The 16,881-nt window shown below is 35.1% G+C and overlaps 1 protein-coding gene across 2 annotated transcripts; it reads left to right on the forward strand.

Moving 5' to 3' along the window:
• Positions 1–300: 300 nt before the first annotated feature.
• On the forward strand, positions 301–11,756 carry odad1 (outer dynein arm docking complex subunit 1). 2 transcript variants are annotated; one of them, XM_039673286.2, is made up of 15 exons: positions 301–415; positions 1,761–1,864; positions 1,943–2,042; positions 2,238–2,415; positions 2,501–2,626; positions 4,381–4,494; positions 4,577–4,644; positions 6,350–6,537; positions 6,964–7,092; positions 7,174–7,256; positions 8,596–8,764; positions 8,885–9,048; positions 10,953–11,056; positions 11,146–11,239; positions 11,327–11,756. In XM_039673286.2, exons 2-15 carry the CDS (start codon positions 1,798–1,800, stop codon positions 11,420–11,422), a joined length of 1,680 nt encoding a protein of 559 aa, XP_039529220.2. In that variant the 5' UTR covers positions 301–415; positions 1,761–1,797; the 3' UTR covers positions 11,423–11,756. The 2 variants fall into 2 exon arrangements, with proteins under 2 accessions (XP_039529220.2, XP_039529222.2); XM_039673288.2 differs by lacking the exon at positions 301–415 and adding an exon at positions 568–834.
• Positions 11,757–16,881: the final 5,125 nt, after the last annotated feature.

Raw genomic sequence — 16,881 nt, forward strand, 5'->3', positions numbered from 1 at the left:
AATGATCCTTATGATCCCTTTCTTTCTTAGTTTTTACTTAAAATATATCGACATCAATCTATATTTATTTATATATATATATATATATATATATATATATATATATAAAATACTGGACATTCAATGTTGCAATACAATGATTTTTAATAAAATAAATGGAAAACAATTATTGTCAAATAGTTCCGATTATTATTTGTTATTTCTTGTATGATTACTGATCCTTTCAAATGCTTCTTTTGAATTAAAAACAAAAAATAAATCAATCCGAAACTAAAGTCTCTTTCTTTCATTGGTCTCGTGTTTGTGAGAAACAGCGCCCTCTGTAGATCATTTTTCCTTAGAGACAGTTGCTAACAACTTTATCCAGAGGGGAGGAAGTCAAATAAAACTACCTGAAGAGTGATAACAGTACAAGGTAAAATAAGCCTCTCAACATATTTTACTGTTATCAGTGGCAGTGATCACAATTAAAAAAAAGCTGTATGTAAAACACAATTAGCATTATTTAAAAATGTGATTTTTTTTTTTAATCAAAGCTTGACTGACGTTATTCATAGCAGGCTAACGTTACGTTCTCTTCTTGATTAACGTATAGCATCATCATTGTGTCAGATTAATATAATTTACAAGCCCAAATGCGTTGTGATAGTGGTCATTTCAGTTAGTAAAAAACACAGCAGTATTTTGTGTATAATTTTATACACCGCTCTACTGTGTTGTGTTGTGTTAGTCACTCACTCACAGTCTTGAGGGGAAATCAGACGTAAACATTGCGTTCACAGTCGGCGTCGAATAATCGTCTTTTTCGTTGTCCTCTTCTTCATCTTTGTTCAGGTAACGTTATTCATCCATAAAAACTGTTCATTCGCTTTAAAAAAAAAAAAGTATATACTTCTATATTTAATTTCTTGAAAGGCCTCTGGATTTCTGGATTAGGCCTCTAACGTTACTCGCGCCAAAGAGGCTAGCTGCTATGCGCATGTCCGGATTATGACCCGTTGCGATCAAGTTTTTGGGCAAATTAAATAATTTTACAATCAGTGAATCAAATCTTTAATGTTCCAAACATGATGATAAATGTTTTACATGTACTTAATATATACACCATAATATTTTATATTCCCTGTATAATAAATCATGTAAATAATTATGTAATATAATTTTCTATGCAAACAATGTTGCAACCAGTATTTTAAAGGGTTTTGGAGAGTTTAGTTGCTAAGTTGCTGGCAAAAAATATATATATAAAATATAAAAATTAGGGCTGTGCAAAAGTTAATTGCGATTAATCGCATCCAAAATAAAAGTCTGTTTTACATAATATATTTGAGTGTGCTGTATATAATTATTTTGTATATATAAATACCTATGCATGCATGTATATATTTAAGAATTATTTGCGCTTAAATTCTGTATATATATATATAAATACATAATCTATATTATACAAATATAAATATTTTATATAGGAATAACACATTTTCTTAAACACATACATGCATGTGTGTGTATTTATATACAAAATAATTATATACAGCACACACAAATATACTATGTAAACAGAGACTTTTATTTTGGATGCGATTAATCGCAATTAACTTTTGCACAGCCCTAATAAAAATATATAAAAAATATATATATAGGCTACACACACACACACACACACACACATACAAATCATATAAGAAATTGGTGACCTTGAAGGTTTGTCTTTATTATTTATAATTCAAAGCTTTGTTTTTGTTCTGCACTGTTGTTAGCCCAGTGTTTTGTGACTATATAATCATCATCATCATCATGCCTCGTGGAAGATCAGCAACCAGTGTCCTCTCTGACAGCAGTGACTTCGAATTTGATGGAATTGGTATGCAAATGAAACATTGTTATTGATAATTAAGATGACCAGATGAAAGTTCTTATGCAACCAGCTGTTTGTGTCCAGCTGAGACAGAGACTGAAAAACTGCAGAGTCTGTTTCGTATAATGGAGGGGGATCGGCAGACCTACAGCGTCCAGACACAGGAAAAAATTCACAAACAGCGGTCAGTTCCATAAAACACTTTCAGGCTCTATTATACATAAAGTAAATATTATGTTTGTTCTAAAATTTCTTTTTCTCTTAGGAGTAGGGTTAGGATTTGTTATTAGAAGCCTATCTAATAACCCAGCAATGTTGCATTATTTACATGTATTGCATTGTGTGTGTTTGAGCATATTTAGTGCTTGTTTGTCCGCAGGCTGGAGATTTCTAAGCTGCGCGAGGAACTGGAGTTGCTTCGTGTGCTCGAGTGCCAGTCGCATAGAAAGAACGACAATCAGAAGACTGAGAGTTTCCAAACTGTGATGGAGCAACGAAACACGCTGGAGGATCAACTAGACAATGAGAGACAGACTCAAACACAGCTGGAACAGGAGGTGCACATATGTCTAATTATTCAACTTTGTCACATAACACACTGTTGGTGCCACAGATGTTTATTTGCATGCACTCTGTTTAAAGATCATGAATATGGAGAAAGGGCTGGTGGAAGGGAAAAGAGGAGAGGTTATAACTTCCCAGAGTCACACGTCTCAGGCCCGCCATACTCAGAAGGCCACACGCACCCTGGAGAACAAACTGGACCGGGTAAACAGAGAATCAGTCGTTTCACAGCATGCAGTTTTACTGACCACACAATTGTGGGCCCTTTACATGTAAATCAGTGTAGATTTTAGTGGCTGTTTTTGGCCAAAATAAAGAGCTGACTGGACCAGACTGTGGCAAAATATTTGGCCGTACAAAACTGTTAATTTGTTCCTTAGATAATACTGAACATTTCGATTGGATTGGAAGGTGTAGTAGATATGAAATAATCCAATTAAATGTTGGGGTGTGAAGATGCTGAGATCATGTTGACAACATGAATAATGCAGAATATCGATGGTCAAAAACATAGAAATGAAGAGATTTTTAAGGGGAAAAAAATCCTTAGTAATATGTTTTGCATTTGACGTAAGTAGATTGAAACAGTGGCCTAGTTCATAATTTGTGCTGTGCATTGGTGTATGTGAATAATGGCGGTAAAAATAACCACAATTCTTAGCAAATAATCAGAATAATGAAAATTGCAAATGAAAAGGGAAGAGGTTTGCTTGTGTCATGTAAACATCTTACTGCGATAAAGTCCTTACTCTATGATTGGAAATAATCAATAATTAGACCCTAGTCAGGTGGACACCATATTGAATTTAACACAGATGAAAATGAGTTAGCGCAAACTGGTGTCTGGTTTAGGGTTGTAAATAATGGCTCAAATATCAGTAAATTTACCCACAAACCTTATTAAATCACCTTGCACGATTCATTTAAATACTCTCCTCCCATAAATACTGGGTCTGAAATAATGCAATAATGTCAGCCGCAGAAATGACCCTGTCCACGCCTTTTCAGCGACAATTATTCACTCCGTGTCTTAAGTAAATCCTGACAGTAGTTTTTTAACGCCGAAAAAGGCTTTGCATTGGCGAAAGCTGTTCGTAAATCTGGCCCCTAGTGTGTGCATGAACTTCTGCTTAACCCTCTGGGGTTCTTCGGGTCAATAATGACACACACACACACACAAACACACCTTTAAACTAGGGCTGTCAAATGAATAATCGCGATTAATCGCATCCAAAATAAAAGTTTGTGTTTACATAATATAGGTGTGTGCACTATTGTAATTATTTTGTACATATAAATACACACACATGCATGTAAATTTAAGAAAAAAATATTATTTATATATAAAATATTTATATTTATATTTTATATACAACAGTATATTCATGAAAATATTTGTACATATATACAAGCATTTGTGTGTATTTATATATATATATATAAAATAATTATACACAGTGCAGCCACATATATTATGTAAACACAAACTTTTATTTTGGATGCGATTAATCGCGATTAATCGTTTGACAGCCCTATACACAAACACACCAAAAAAATCAGATTATGCATGTGTTTTGCATTTTTAAAAAGCTCAGTTTGTCCACGAGATGGCATCCATCTAATTTCAAAAATTGCTTTTATGAGGCCTAGGCTTCAAAATGAAATACAGATTTTAAAAAAAAAAAAAAAATTAAAAATTTTTTTCTATTATATTCAATGGGGGAAAATTTGGTCATAATTATTGCACTAATACTAATTATAAATTTTTTTATTTTTTTTTATTTTCTCAAAACACCAAGAAAAAATATTATAAAAAACAAGTTAAAAAAAAAATTGTGATTTTCTTTTTAAATATGAATCCCGCCCTTTGGGTCAATTTTGACCCGAAGTTCCCGAGTGTGACTGTTAAACGAAGAACCCCAGAGGGTTAAAAATGTTTCCCCTTGTTGTCCCTGCAGGCTCTTACTCGGTTTAACGAACAGCTGACGAAGAACAGCCAGCTCCGAGAAGAGCTCGAGACGCTCCGCATGGAGCGCGTCCGATTCCAGCAGCTGCACCGCAGACTGGAGAAGGTTGGGCATTCTGGGTGTTTAATGTGTTTGAAGGATGCAGGGATTGAACACACTTCAAACAAGTGCTGTTGTTGTCTTTCAGATATTGCAAGATGTTCGTAAGGATATTGGTGAAGTTATCGACATGTCAACCACAGCTTATGATGTGAGGTAAGAGAGATACTTTGAGATTTTAAGTTGCTTTGCTCAAACTCATGAAAAACGTCACAAATTCACACAAATTTATATCCAGTAATTTTTGTGCTTCTATTTCAATTTATAAGGCAACATTTCTAATTATTTCAGCTTTTAAAAATTGTATAAATAGTTCGGTAACACTTTATTTTACAACCCGCAAACAACTGCGCAAGTACACCGAAATTACGGTGTACGTTTCTGTAATTATAGCGTACTTCCGTGTAGGTATAAGGGAACAATATGTTAAGTGTTGTGTAATAAAGGGGTAATAAGCAGATATATAACCTGCAAATAACTTGATAAGTAAACCGAAATTAGGGTGTACGTTTGTTTAGTGTTCCTCTGTGTATGGGTAACAAGCTATTCAAGCAAATTTATAATTTATAATGTAATTATTTTAACAGGTACCTATTATGTTAATACATTCCACGCAAAAATTGTACGTCTGTTGTATATAAAAGTTATCATCACATTTCTGGCAATATATAGGCTATATATATTATTTTTTTTTTAATTTTACATTTTATTTTGGCATCTGTGGGTTGATTTAACAATAATTAATCTAGTAAGAAAAGTCAATAATTCATTTTTTATCATACAGCCATATATATATGAAGAGTTCAGATGCAAAAGCCTCTAAATGCCATTTGAAATTTTCTTCTTTAATGATGATTTTTATCAAACTTGTATATTAAAGTTCAGTAATTTCACTTAAATGGCAATGATAATTACCTATTAATTGTTATTTACGTGAAATTACTGAACTTAAATATACAAGTTTGATAAAAATCATCATTAAAGAAGAAAATTTCAAATGGCATTTAGAGGCTTTTGCATCTGAACTCTTCATATATATATATATATATATATGTTTAATTTTCAACCCACAGATGTCAAAATTACCCTGTAAAATTGCACAAGAACATATTTTGCCAGAAATGTGATGATAACTTTTATATACAACAGACGTACAATTTTTAGTTTGTTAGTTTTAAAATACTTACATTGTAAATAATTTGCTTTTATATCTGCTTGTTACCCCTTTATTACCCAAAACTTAACATGTTGTTCCCTTATACCTACACAGAAGTACGGTATAATTACAGAAACGTAATTTCGGTGAACTTACGCAGTTGTTTGCGGGTCGTAAAATAAAGTGTTACCAATAGTTTTTGTTTTAGTTTTTAATCCACGATAAATAACCCTGCCTCCAATATAAACAAAAGTCATAAATGAAATAATATTGGTTAATATTATTCTTACCCTCTCTTAAAGGGATACTCCACCCAAAAATGAAAATTCTGTCATTATTTACTGACCCTCACGTTGTTGCAAACCTGTGTGAGTTTCTTTCTTCTGCTGAACGCAAAGGAAGATATTTTGAAGAACGAACTGTTGTTTGACACCATTGACTTCCATAGTAGAAGTAGAAGTCAATGATTCCTGTTCTTTAAAAAATCGTTCTTCAAAATATCTTCCTTTGTGTTCATCGGAAGAAAGAAACTCATGCAGGTTTGCAACATCTTGAGGGTGTGTTCATTTTTGGGTGGAGTGTCCTTTTAAATGCACAAAAGTTGCACACCTCAATTATCATTTTGTATAGTATTACACATTGCTCCACCCTCAATGCATGTTTTGGACATTTGTAGCCGGTTCTATTTATATGTGTATATTTTAGAGAGGAGGCACAGACCAAAATTAACATGATGAAGGAGAAGGCGATGAAAGATTTTGCGCAGTACTCCGCTGAGATGAAGGAGCTGGAGAGAGTCATCGCTCACGAACGCCGACTCAAAGACTTCATGACCACCAAGAGTAATGAGAGAACCGCCATGGATGATGGACAGGAAATGAGGCGCAGACAAGGTCAGAGGGCGATATTTGGAACCAAGAATTGTTGTTGGTTAAATTGGGTGAGCTACCGTTCGAGTTTGGGATCGGTAAGATCCAAAAATAAATGCGAAGTTCTGTCATGAAACTCCAGATGGCACACATCACATCATTATCTATATAGGGCACATCTGATTGGTTCCTGCTGTTTCAGTAGCCAATGAAATCGCTTGCTCAGCCTTCAGATACTTTGTCAGCAGTTGCAGTGCACTTTCAGAAAACATCCACCTGTATAGATCAGCTATGGCTAATGAATGTGTACCATGCCAAACACATATTTGTCATGAGATATTTTAATTTAATGCATCTTTGCTGATTAAAAATACAATTGATTTGCTGATCCCAAACTGATTGATTGATTAATTGATTATAAATGAAGTAAACCCTGTGTGCTGATGGCAGAGATGAAGGAGCAGAGGAGGGCAGACGCCGGAGAGGACGCTTTTGAAACTCTCGAGGAGGTTTTACAGCGGATCAAGAGATTGACTGGGGAAGATGATTTGGACATGATGGTTTCAAATTTCATTCAGGGTGAGTTTTCTGTTTTCTGTTTTGTGCCAATAAATGATTGCAATGTGTTATGATGCTACAACTCTTTATGCTTTTTAACAGTTGAGGACAAGAACTTTGCTCTTTTCAACTTTGTGAATGAACAGAACATTGAAGCTGAGAGACTGAGAGAGCAAATCCATCAGGTCAGTGCGTGAATCACAGAACTAGTCAAATAAAGACCCAAAATATAAATATTGTTGGCAAGATAAACTGATCATTTAATATAAATACATGATTAAGGACGGTTTAGTCCCCTCCCCTTTTTGTGAGATACTGATTTAAGTTTTGTTTGGTTTATTTCGTTTTATTTAGCAGCCGTGCAAAAGCAAAAAAAAAAAAAAGTTTTGTCAAATTACTTTTATTTTAGTATTAGTTATTTACTATTATAGTATTTAGATTATATAGTATAGTATTTATACTATAATATTCTGATTTAGTGAAGTTTCTGATGCGATTTTTTTTCCTGTTTAGCTCTATTTTCTTTTTATTCTCATAAAGCATTTCGTCTAATATTTATTTTAATTAATTATTTTTAAGCTTTATTTCACTAAATGAAAACAATTTTTGAGAACAACACTGAAAACACTTAACCTTCAGGTGCTCTTCGGTCATTTCTGACCGAAAATTTTTCTGTTTTGAATTTTTAAAAATCACAGCTTCATCGCGATGTTACGAAACTTCGGGACTTTTATGGCATTATGTATGTGAACACACAAAAAAATTGAGGTCATGATCTGAGCATGCTAAGTGGTCTTAAAAAAATAGTCACACTTGTGGTCTTCGGTCAAAAATGACCCCCATAGGAAATGAATGGGAAATTGTAAAAAAAAAAAAAAAATTGTGAAGTTTTGTTTTTTGTTATTTTTTTTTAATAAAAAATAGTTTTTGAGATTGTTTCAACTATATATTCAAATCCACCAACAACAACAACAAAAAATGTGTTCATAAACATCTGGGGAATTCACTTGCCTCTCCATAGAGAGCTGTACATGCCATCTAGTGGTTACACCATGATTCTACGCTTTTTCTCTATACTGTAACCAGATGGTGCTAATTTTCTTCACAAAATATTTTTTTTTCTGAAGGCCTAGACTCTATATTAAACTAAAATACTGCATTAATATTTTTTGAAAAAAATAATATATATAAAGAAAAATATTTTTTTTTCCATGGCAAAAATAAACCATAAATATTGCATAAATATTAATAACTTCAATTAAATTGTCTCAAAATACTAAATTAAAAAGAATAAATATTATAGAACAAAAATAAATTGCATTGGTTTTACTGGGATGGAGAAAGTTTCATTTTTAGGTGTCCGGTCACTTTTGACCGGGAAGATAACAAGTGTGACTCCGAAACGAAGAGCACCTGAGGGTTAAAGACCAAAGTCTGTGCCAACCTGGGCTAAATGAACATGCAACATGCATAATGTTATTCATATTCATTCATTGTTTTTTGTGTGTGTTGAATCTGTTCCAGATTGGAGAAGAGATGAAGCAGTTGCACATGAAAGATGTCCAAAAGGAAGAGGAAAATCAGGTGGCGTTGAAAGAGTTGATGGATCTACAGCAAGAGTGTGAGACACAAGCTCAACAGTCTGAAGCCCAGGCCGATGACATCAGCAAGATCCTTCATCAGATCAAAATCGGTACTAAAAATCACCCAAACATGCGTTAACATAACCACCCGAATAAACCAATCAAACAGTATAACATTGTCCCGTTATCATCCTAGAAGAAGAATGATGCTTATGTTGATGTCTTTCTAGGGATAGACCGTGTGTTCAATGAGATTGACTGCGACCGAACGCTGGTGGTAGACATGCTGGGCTCTTCCTCTGGGATCAGAGACAGTAACATCATGACGTACTTCAGCCTGGTGGAGCAGAGAACCAATGAACTGCTGACCATTCAAACCTACATTAATTCTAAGGTACAGAAAAGACCCGAATGTACCAACAGGCTATTTTATAGGGCGGCAGTGTCTGAAATCACCCATATAGCCTTAAATTGGGCACTGTTTGAGTGGACATTTGGAGTGCACTCATTCAATCCCACTACGAGTGTACAACAGATGTATGTTCATGGCTAAAGAATAGAATCCCCATGATGCACTGTGAATTCCTGTGTCTGACCAGAAGATGGCGCAGCAACTAAATCATCCATCTATCTATTTTCCAAACTGCTGGTCCAATGTGGATACAGAATAATATTATACAGGTTTAAATTCCTTTTTTTAAATGATTATTACACATTTTTTAACCCTCAGGTGCTCTTCGTTTCGGAGTCACACTTGTTATCTTCCAAGTCAAAAGTGACCGGACACCTAAAAATGAATCTTTCTCCATCCCAGTAAAAACCAATGCAATTTATTTTTGTTCTAAAATATTTATTCTTTTTAATTTAGTATTTTGAGAGAATTTAATTGAATTTATTAATATTTATGCAATATTTATGGTTCATTTTTGCCATATTTTTTTCTATATATATATTATTTTTTCCAAAAAATATTAATGCAGTGTTTTAGTTTAATATAGAGTCTAGGCCTTCAGAAAAAAAATATTTTGTAAGGAAAATTAGCACTGGTTACAGTATTGAGAAAAAGTGTAGAATCATGGTGTAACCACTAGATGGCATGTACAGCTCTCTATGGAGAGGCATGTGAATTCCCCAGATGTTTATGAACACATTTTTGTTGTTGTTGTCGGTGGATTTGAATATATAGTTGAATTATATTTTTTTTAAAAATTGACAAAAAACAAAAATTCACAATTTTTTTTTTTTTTTTTTTTTTACAATTTCCCATTAATTTCCTATGGGGGTCATTTTTGACCAAAGACCACAAGTGTGACTATTTTTTTAAGACAACTTAGCATGCTCAGATCATGACCTCAATTTTTTTGTGTGTTCACATACATAATGCCATAAAAGTCACCAAGTTTCATAACTTTGCGATGAAGCTGTGATTTTTAAAAATTCAAAACAGAAAATTTTTCGGTCAGAAATGACCGAAGAGCACCTGAGGGTTAATTAAGGTTTATGCATGACAGAGTTCTTTTTATCTTATTATTAGAGCTGCCAGTTTGTTAAGTTTTAAGTGACTATTAAACATCAAACACAAATGATGCAGAACGACAGCCAGTGCTAAAGCAATATTACATTAAACAAGCAATACAAAGCCATGCTTTAGAGTGAAAAATGCATTTCTGTAAAATACAGTTAGATTACCTCCTAGAATAATTTCTACTTGTTCCTCAGTTTGTAAAAACAGTGTAGAATACTCTTAAAATAGTCTAACGGGCATCCATTGTACTCTTAACTTGTATTATTACCACTTTTTGGTGCTTAATTATTAATACTGTTTTTCATGATTAAATTTGTTTGTAGAAACCATGATACATTGTTCTCAGGATTCTTTGATGAATAAAAGGATCAATGAAAAGCATTAATTTAAAATAGAAATGTAAAGCGTACTTGCTCAATAAAAGTATTAATTTCCTATTTTTTTTCTCTTACTTAGCCCAAACTTTTCAGTTTCTACAAAAATAAAATTGAGAACAATGAGAAATGTTTCTTGAGCAGAAAATCGGCATAATAGAATGATTTCTGAAGTGACACTGAAGACTGAGTAATTCAGCTTTCATCACATGAATAAATTACATTTTAAAAATGTAAAATAGAAAACAGTGCTTTTAAATTGTAATAATATTTCACTGTTTTTACTGTATTTTTGATCAAGTAAATGCATCTTTGATAAGTATAAAAGCAAAATAAATAAATAAAAAAAATCGTACTTATTCTGAACTGCTGACTATTAACTGTAATGTACTGTAATAGGACCTGGAGAAGAGTTACGACCCAAAAGAGGTCGCTCAGTTCCTGCTGGGTCAGAAACCAGACGTGCTGAGACACGCAGAGATCGTTCAGCCGCCCATTACCAGGTGAGTGAAGCTTCTCATGCAGTATGTTGAGCTATAGACACAAAACACAAAATGTACACTTAATATGTGGAAATATGTGCACGATTCAGGCATGATTATGAGACCGAGGACTCTTCTCTCACAGATGAGGAGGATCGACCTTTGACCCACAAAGAACTCCATCAGCATGTTATGAGGAGCAGTGTGAGGCACACAGAATAGATCTTTCCCATTCTGATTTATTCATTAATTATGGTTTGCATTACAGTTACATGGTGTTTTCTGTCACAGGTCGTGCGTAAAGACGAGTCTCGGGGAGGCGGAGATGTGAAAACCCCTAAGAGCAGCACCATGTCTAGCAACAGACAGCGTTCGCTGGAGCTTTAAGACACTCTCTGGTCTTCTGATTAAAAAAGTTGAATGATTTATATAGGCTTTAATTCTTTTTCAGCTCTATTCAAACATGCTTAATAGATATCTAGCTAGATTATACCTAGATCATTTATTCTATCATTATTTACTCATTACCCCGTATGCTGTCCTATGGAACAAATGTTAAGAGTTTTAGAATTGACATTTGATGAGCAGTTCCTAATAACAAACAGAAGAGGGCAGAATTTAGCCAAAGTCCGTTAGATCATAGAAGTCCCACAATCCCCTCATGTCTGTCATGTTTACAGTATATTTGAATAAATCAACAATAAAAATTCCCCCAGTATTACATTTTTGTTTTGTTTTAAATAAGTGGTCACATGCTTTTGTGTTTCCCGTGTTCCTATTTGAGGGGGACGGCAATAAAAGTTTGGCAAAACAACAATTTCCAGGTATTGTGTTTTAAACTTTTATCAGACATCAGATCATTTTAGCAAATCTATTTTGGAGACTTTTCAATTACTATTAATTCAGCAATAAGGTGCTTGAGGTCATGTTGTAACAACCAGGAGGTTTTTTTTATCCCTTTAAACCAGAAGTATATGATATATAAGTTAGGAAAGGATTGCTATTGACCAATCAGCATCAAAGACTGCAAATATCTGATTAAAAACATTTTAAGTAGGCTATTATAATTCTTTACATAACATTTTAATTTAATTTTAGAAGTAGGGAATAATGGAGGGTATGAAGATGTCATCGCCACATACACAAACTATTTTATTATGCATATTTGTTGTGCTCTATTCGGTATTTAATGAATCGTTTGCATTTCGATATAAAAATAAATATAAACTTTAAGTGTTTGTGTTTGATGCCAGTGTGGCTTTATTTAATACGCTCTCTTCCTCATTCTGTGAACACAAACTCGCAATAATAATGAATCAGACACACAAGACATTCAAGATGGAAGTTTAGGTGCTTTGAAATTCGACCCCTTTTTAACCCCCTCCATTTGCTGCAAAATGTTTTGTGCACACGGCCCACCGGGTTGCCATGGCGACAACGCCCCCCCCCCCCCCCCACCCTTATCATTTCCTCATACTAGCAACGGCTCGTTCTCGCCCACACTGCAAAACAAGCAGCCAATCAGAGAACAAGCTGACACAAAGAGAAACGACTGACTACTACCAGGGTTGCCAAGTCCGCTGTTTTCCCGCGAAATTAAGCCACTTCTCTACTGGTTCCGCTGGTAAAGGGGCTATTTTTGGTAACCTGGCAACCCCGACTACTACAACTTAGCCATTTACTATCACTTCTTATCTCATCCTTCCTCTGCTCTTTTTTCATCCCAGGATGTATTTATGTTCCTTCCTGTCTATCTTACTTATTCATGTATTTTAGTGTTTGCAAACACAATTAAAATTTAAATTTGGTTCATAACTGGTCCAGCCATACATAAATTCTCAAATTGTGAAGCTTTTTGAGGAAAGGTTTTCCAAGTAATCAGACTAGACGTGGGAAACGTAGTTTAAACCATGTTGTTTGTTTGTTTTTAATGTTTATGTGATTTCTTGCTGACGGTAACGTTAAATAGTTGTTAAATTGCGTTCAAACTATGTGCACTTTTATGGACATATAAAAGGTTGCACTCAAACACACCAGACGTGTTCACCGTTATCTTCACCACCCAAACTGGCCCATATCCTGTTCATTTTTCTGTCGGTATCTTTACTCCCCAGCCCTCGTAAACACATCCTGTTAGTCATTCACGCACCTTTTTTTATCAAAAGTTTTTCGTTCTTGTCTGGTTTTTGATGTATCACGGGTGTTATTCTAAAGTGACATCCACAAAACAACTGGATTTTTACTTTTTTTTTTTTTTTTTCAAATGGTGGTCACTTGTTGCTTTGCATTGCTGTGCCGTTGCTAGGGTGTTGCTATGCAGATGCCAAGCTCTTTTAAATGTTTTTTAGTGTGTTGTTATTCCGTTGCTAGTGGTTTCTAGTGTGTTGCTATGCAGATGCTAAGCACTCCTGTTTTTTTGTGTCATTGCTATAGGCTGTTCCCATACAAATTCTAATCTTCTCTTCTGAGGGTTTTTTCATGCGTTGCTATGTCGTTGCTAAGGTGTTGCTATACAGATGCCAGGCTCTTCTGAGTGCTTTTTAGTGTGTTGCTATTCTGTTTCTAGTGGTTTCTAGAGTGGTTTTTGAGTGGTTGCTAAGGCGTTGTTGTGCAGAGGCAAAGTGACTTACTATTCCAAGAGGGGAAAATGTCAATCTGCAAGTTTGCAAAACTATGTTCACTTTAATGGACATACAAAAAGATGAATAAATAAAGTTTAACATTTTAGATCTACCCCTAGATATGAATAGTAATGCTGATAATTCATTAATAAACTTTATGAGGGTTCAATTATAGGTTACTTCCTCGTGGTATGTTCCTGAAGGCTGCGTTCTTTGCCGCCATATCTTATGATGACTGATACTGTACTCTCTTTACACCTTTATAAGGTCTCCTCTTTCTCTCTCTCTCTCTCTCTCTCTCTCTCTCTTTCTCTCTCTCTCTCTCTCTCTGTTTATTTTTCTTGGCAGAATTCCAAGTATTTTCTTCCTTCTCTCCATCCACAAATTGCATTCCCAGAGGCCCTCCCCCGATTCTGATTGTGTTGTTAGGCAACCTGAGATCCTGCGCTGACCTGACCAATCAGGAGCTTTGTTTGTTTTTAAATCAGTTTTTTTTTTAAATTCTAGTTCTAAAAAACGTTTGCTTTTGCACCTATTTTTAGAACCTTTAGGACTGTGATGAAACAATAAATGCAACGTGATTAAGGCAGAACTATACTGTGATTATGTTAATGTGGTTATATGCTCATAATGAGAGTAAACATAATCTCAGTGGAGTGCGCATTTTAAACACAAACACGGTGTAATCACATTTTTCCCACTCTGACCAAAGTACACATGCGCCTAATGACGGATGACGTGTTACATTCATGCACAGGTTTGAAAACATGAAACAGACGAAGTCACACAAATCTAATTTGTGTTGCCTGTTTGAACAAAGCCTAATTTTAATGGGTTCCAGCTGTCAGCACAAGAAAGCTCTGTTGTTAGCTTTATTTGCATGGTCCCATATCATTCATATGTGGGATATCATGTGAGGAGAACAAAGCATTGAATGCCGGTTCTTAAGGAACAGGTTACATTTGGTTAGTTTTGAATATGCCATCCGTTTCCTATCAATCACATGCCACTAGATGGTGATAATCACAGTCATGGGCGAAGAGTGTGGCGAGAACGAAAGCTGCTGTTGCTAGGTGATCCATCTGCACCTGTTCGTCTAGTCTTACATGGCTGTTCATCACTAATGTTTGAATGCGTTAATCTAGTAAATGACCACTTTTATTCTTCAGTAACATTTGTACTGAAAGAGTGCAATAATTGAATATAGATGTATAGTACAGCAGTAGCCTATATATTTTTTTTAAAGATTATCCATGATTTGTCTTGCATGCTATGTGTTTGGAAAATATATCAGGAATAAGGTCAATCACAGACCGAAGCACCCGTGCCCTCAGATCACTTGGACGTGGCTGTGATTACAAGAGGTAAAAATGATATAAAAACTGTTGGTTTTCTCACACAAACCGCTCGTTTCGTGTCTTAGGCCATCAATGTGTACTTACATGAACGAGTCATTAAATCATGTTTAATTTGGACTTCTCTGTGCATGCTCTTTGAGGTGGTGACCATAGACCTCCATTATATGACTGACAGACAAGAACGGTTTGACCTAAAAATATCAAAATTGAAAATACTGAGGAAACAAAGACAACTACATCTTGGATGCCCTTGAGGTAAGATAAAACATACCAAAAATTAATTTCAAACTATCCTTTTAATGATTAAAAATGAAGGTTATTTTATGATCTTTCTCATTCTTAGGATTTTTAGCATTGTGGTATTTTTGTGACAATTAACAACTAATTATATACTGTTTAAACTGTGCAACGCATTCTCATCCCAAGGCGTAATCTAACTGACCATTTTGACCATGCTTCAACATCCGATGCTTTAGGCACCCTTTAGTGTCAGTTAGATGACGTGATCCTAGTGCGTAAAATAATGGGAATGCATACAGTAATGAAAATTAAATTAAATGTTAATGGTCCTAAAATCGGCTTCGTTTGCTTTATATAAATCATAAATTATCTTGAGAATTCTCATCCCATCGGTTTGTGTAAAGAAAATCGTTTTTACCTCTTGTAACCAAAGCGCCCGTGCCCTCAGATCAGTTGGACGTGGCTGTGGTTACAAGAGGTAAAAACAATTTAAAAATACTGTTCGTTTCGTGTCTTAGGCCATCAATGTGTACTTACATTTACGAGTCATTAAATCATGTTTAATTTGGACTTCTCTGTGCATGCTCTTTGAGGTGGTGACCATAGACCTCCATTATATGACTGACAGACACAGTTTGACCTAAAAATATCAAAATTGAAATAACTTGCTTTATATAAATCATAAATTATCTTGAGATTCTCATCAGCTTCAAGATCTGACCTCTTTCTTTTCCTTCTGTTCTCAAACTTGGTCTAGAAAACAGAAAAACAGAAAACCGTGCCATGCACGACTTCTCGATCTTCACTTCTGCTTCTACAGTTGTTAAATGTTTTACAAAAGCTAGGCTTCTCAGATTTGGAGGATCCTTCATGTTTAATCGGAGAGGCTGTTAAAACTGGCCCTGAAATGGTTAACCAGAACCCAGCCCCCGAGAGAGAGAGCTCTAATTACTTTCATCCAGTCCTGTAAGGAAGTGTGTTTGCGAAAGATTACACAGGAGCCCTTCTTGACCGTGCATGTGAAGGGTTTCGTTCTGCGCCCTCGTTTGAGAAACCAAAGCTGGAAATACCTCACGGATCTCTGCAGAAGATCCTGCTCCTTCTCGTCTGTCTTTGTTCTCTCCTCCGTCCCTGTTTCGACATCTTTTTCGTGCTGCTGTCCCTCCCCCAGTCAGTCCGCCATGTTTCTGTCTCTTGTCTCATGCAGATGGTTCTTTGTTAAAGCCTCACAAAGGGGCTGAGGTCATGTGTGGCCTAAAACACACGCATAAACCCCATCACATCAACTCTAGCTGCTCCGTGGACATTTGCGAAAGCAAGCATAACTCAAACTCTTGACCCTCACTAAACTTTGACGTGTAACTCGTTCTCCAGGGTTTGTGCTCAAAACATGTGTATTGTGAAGGAGAGATGTGCTATTACTTTTTAAAATGCCTGGACTGACATTCAAGGCTTGCCGAATAATAGTCTTTAAGCCTCTAAAAGGATCAACATGATCAACTTTTCTGAATAAAAACTGTTGTACACAATCTACTGTCGTCTGATTTGGGCCTTTTGGTATAATTGTAAAAAAGTCCATCTTCAGTTTGTGGTTCACGTGCCTTTTTGCTAAATGTAAGAATAGCTT

The sequence above is a fragment of the Pimephales promelas genome, chromosome 21, assembly GCF_988280905.1.
Source record: "Pimephales promelas chromosome 21, fPimPro1.hap1.1, whole genome shotgun sequence".
Classification (NCBI taxonomy): domain Eukaryota; kingdom Metazoa; phylum Chordata; class Actinopteri; order Cypriniformes; family Leuciscidae; genus Pimephales; species Pimephales promelas.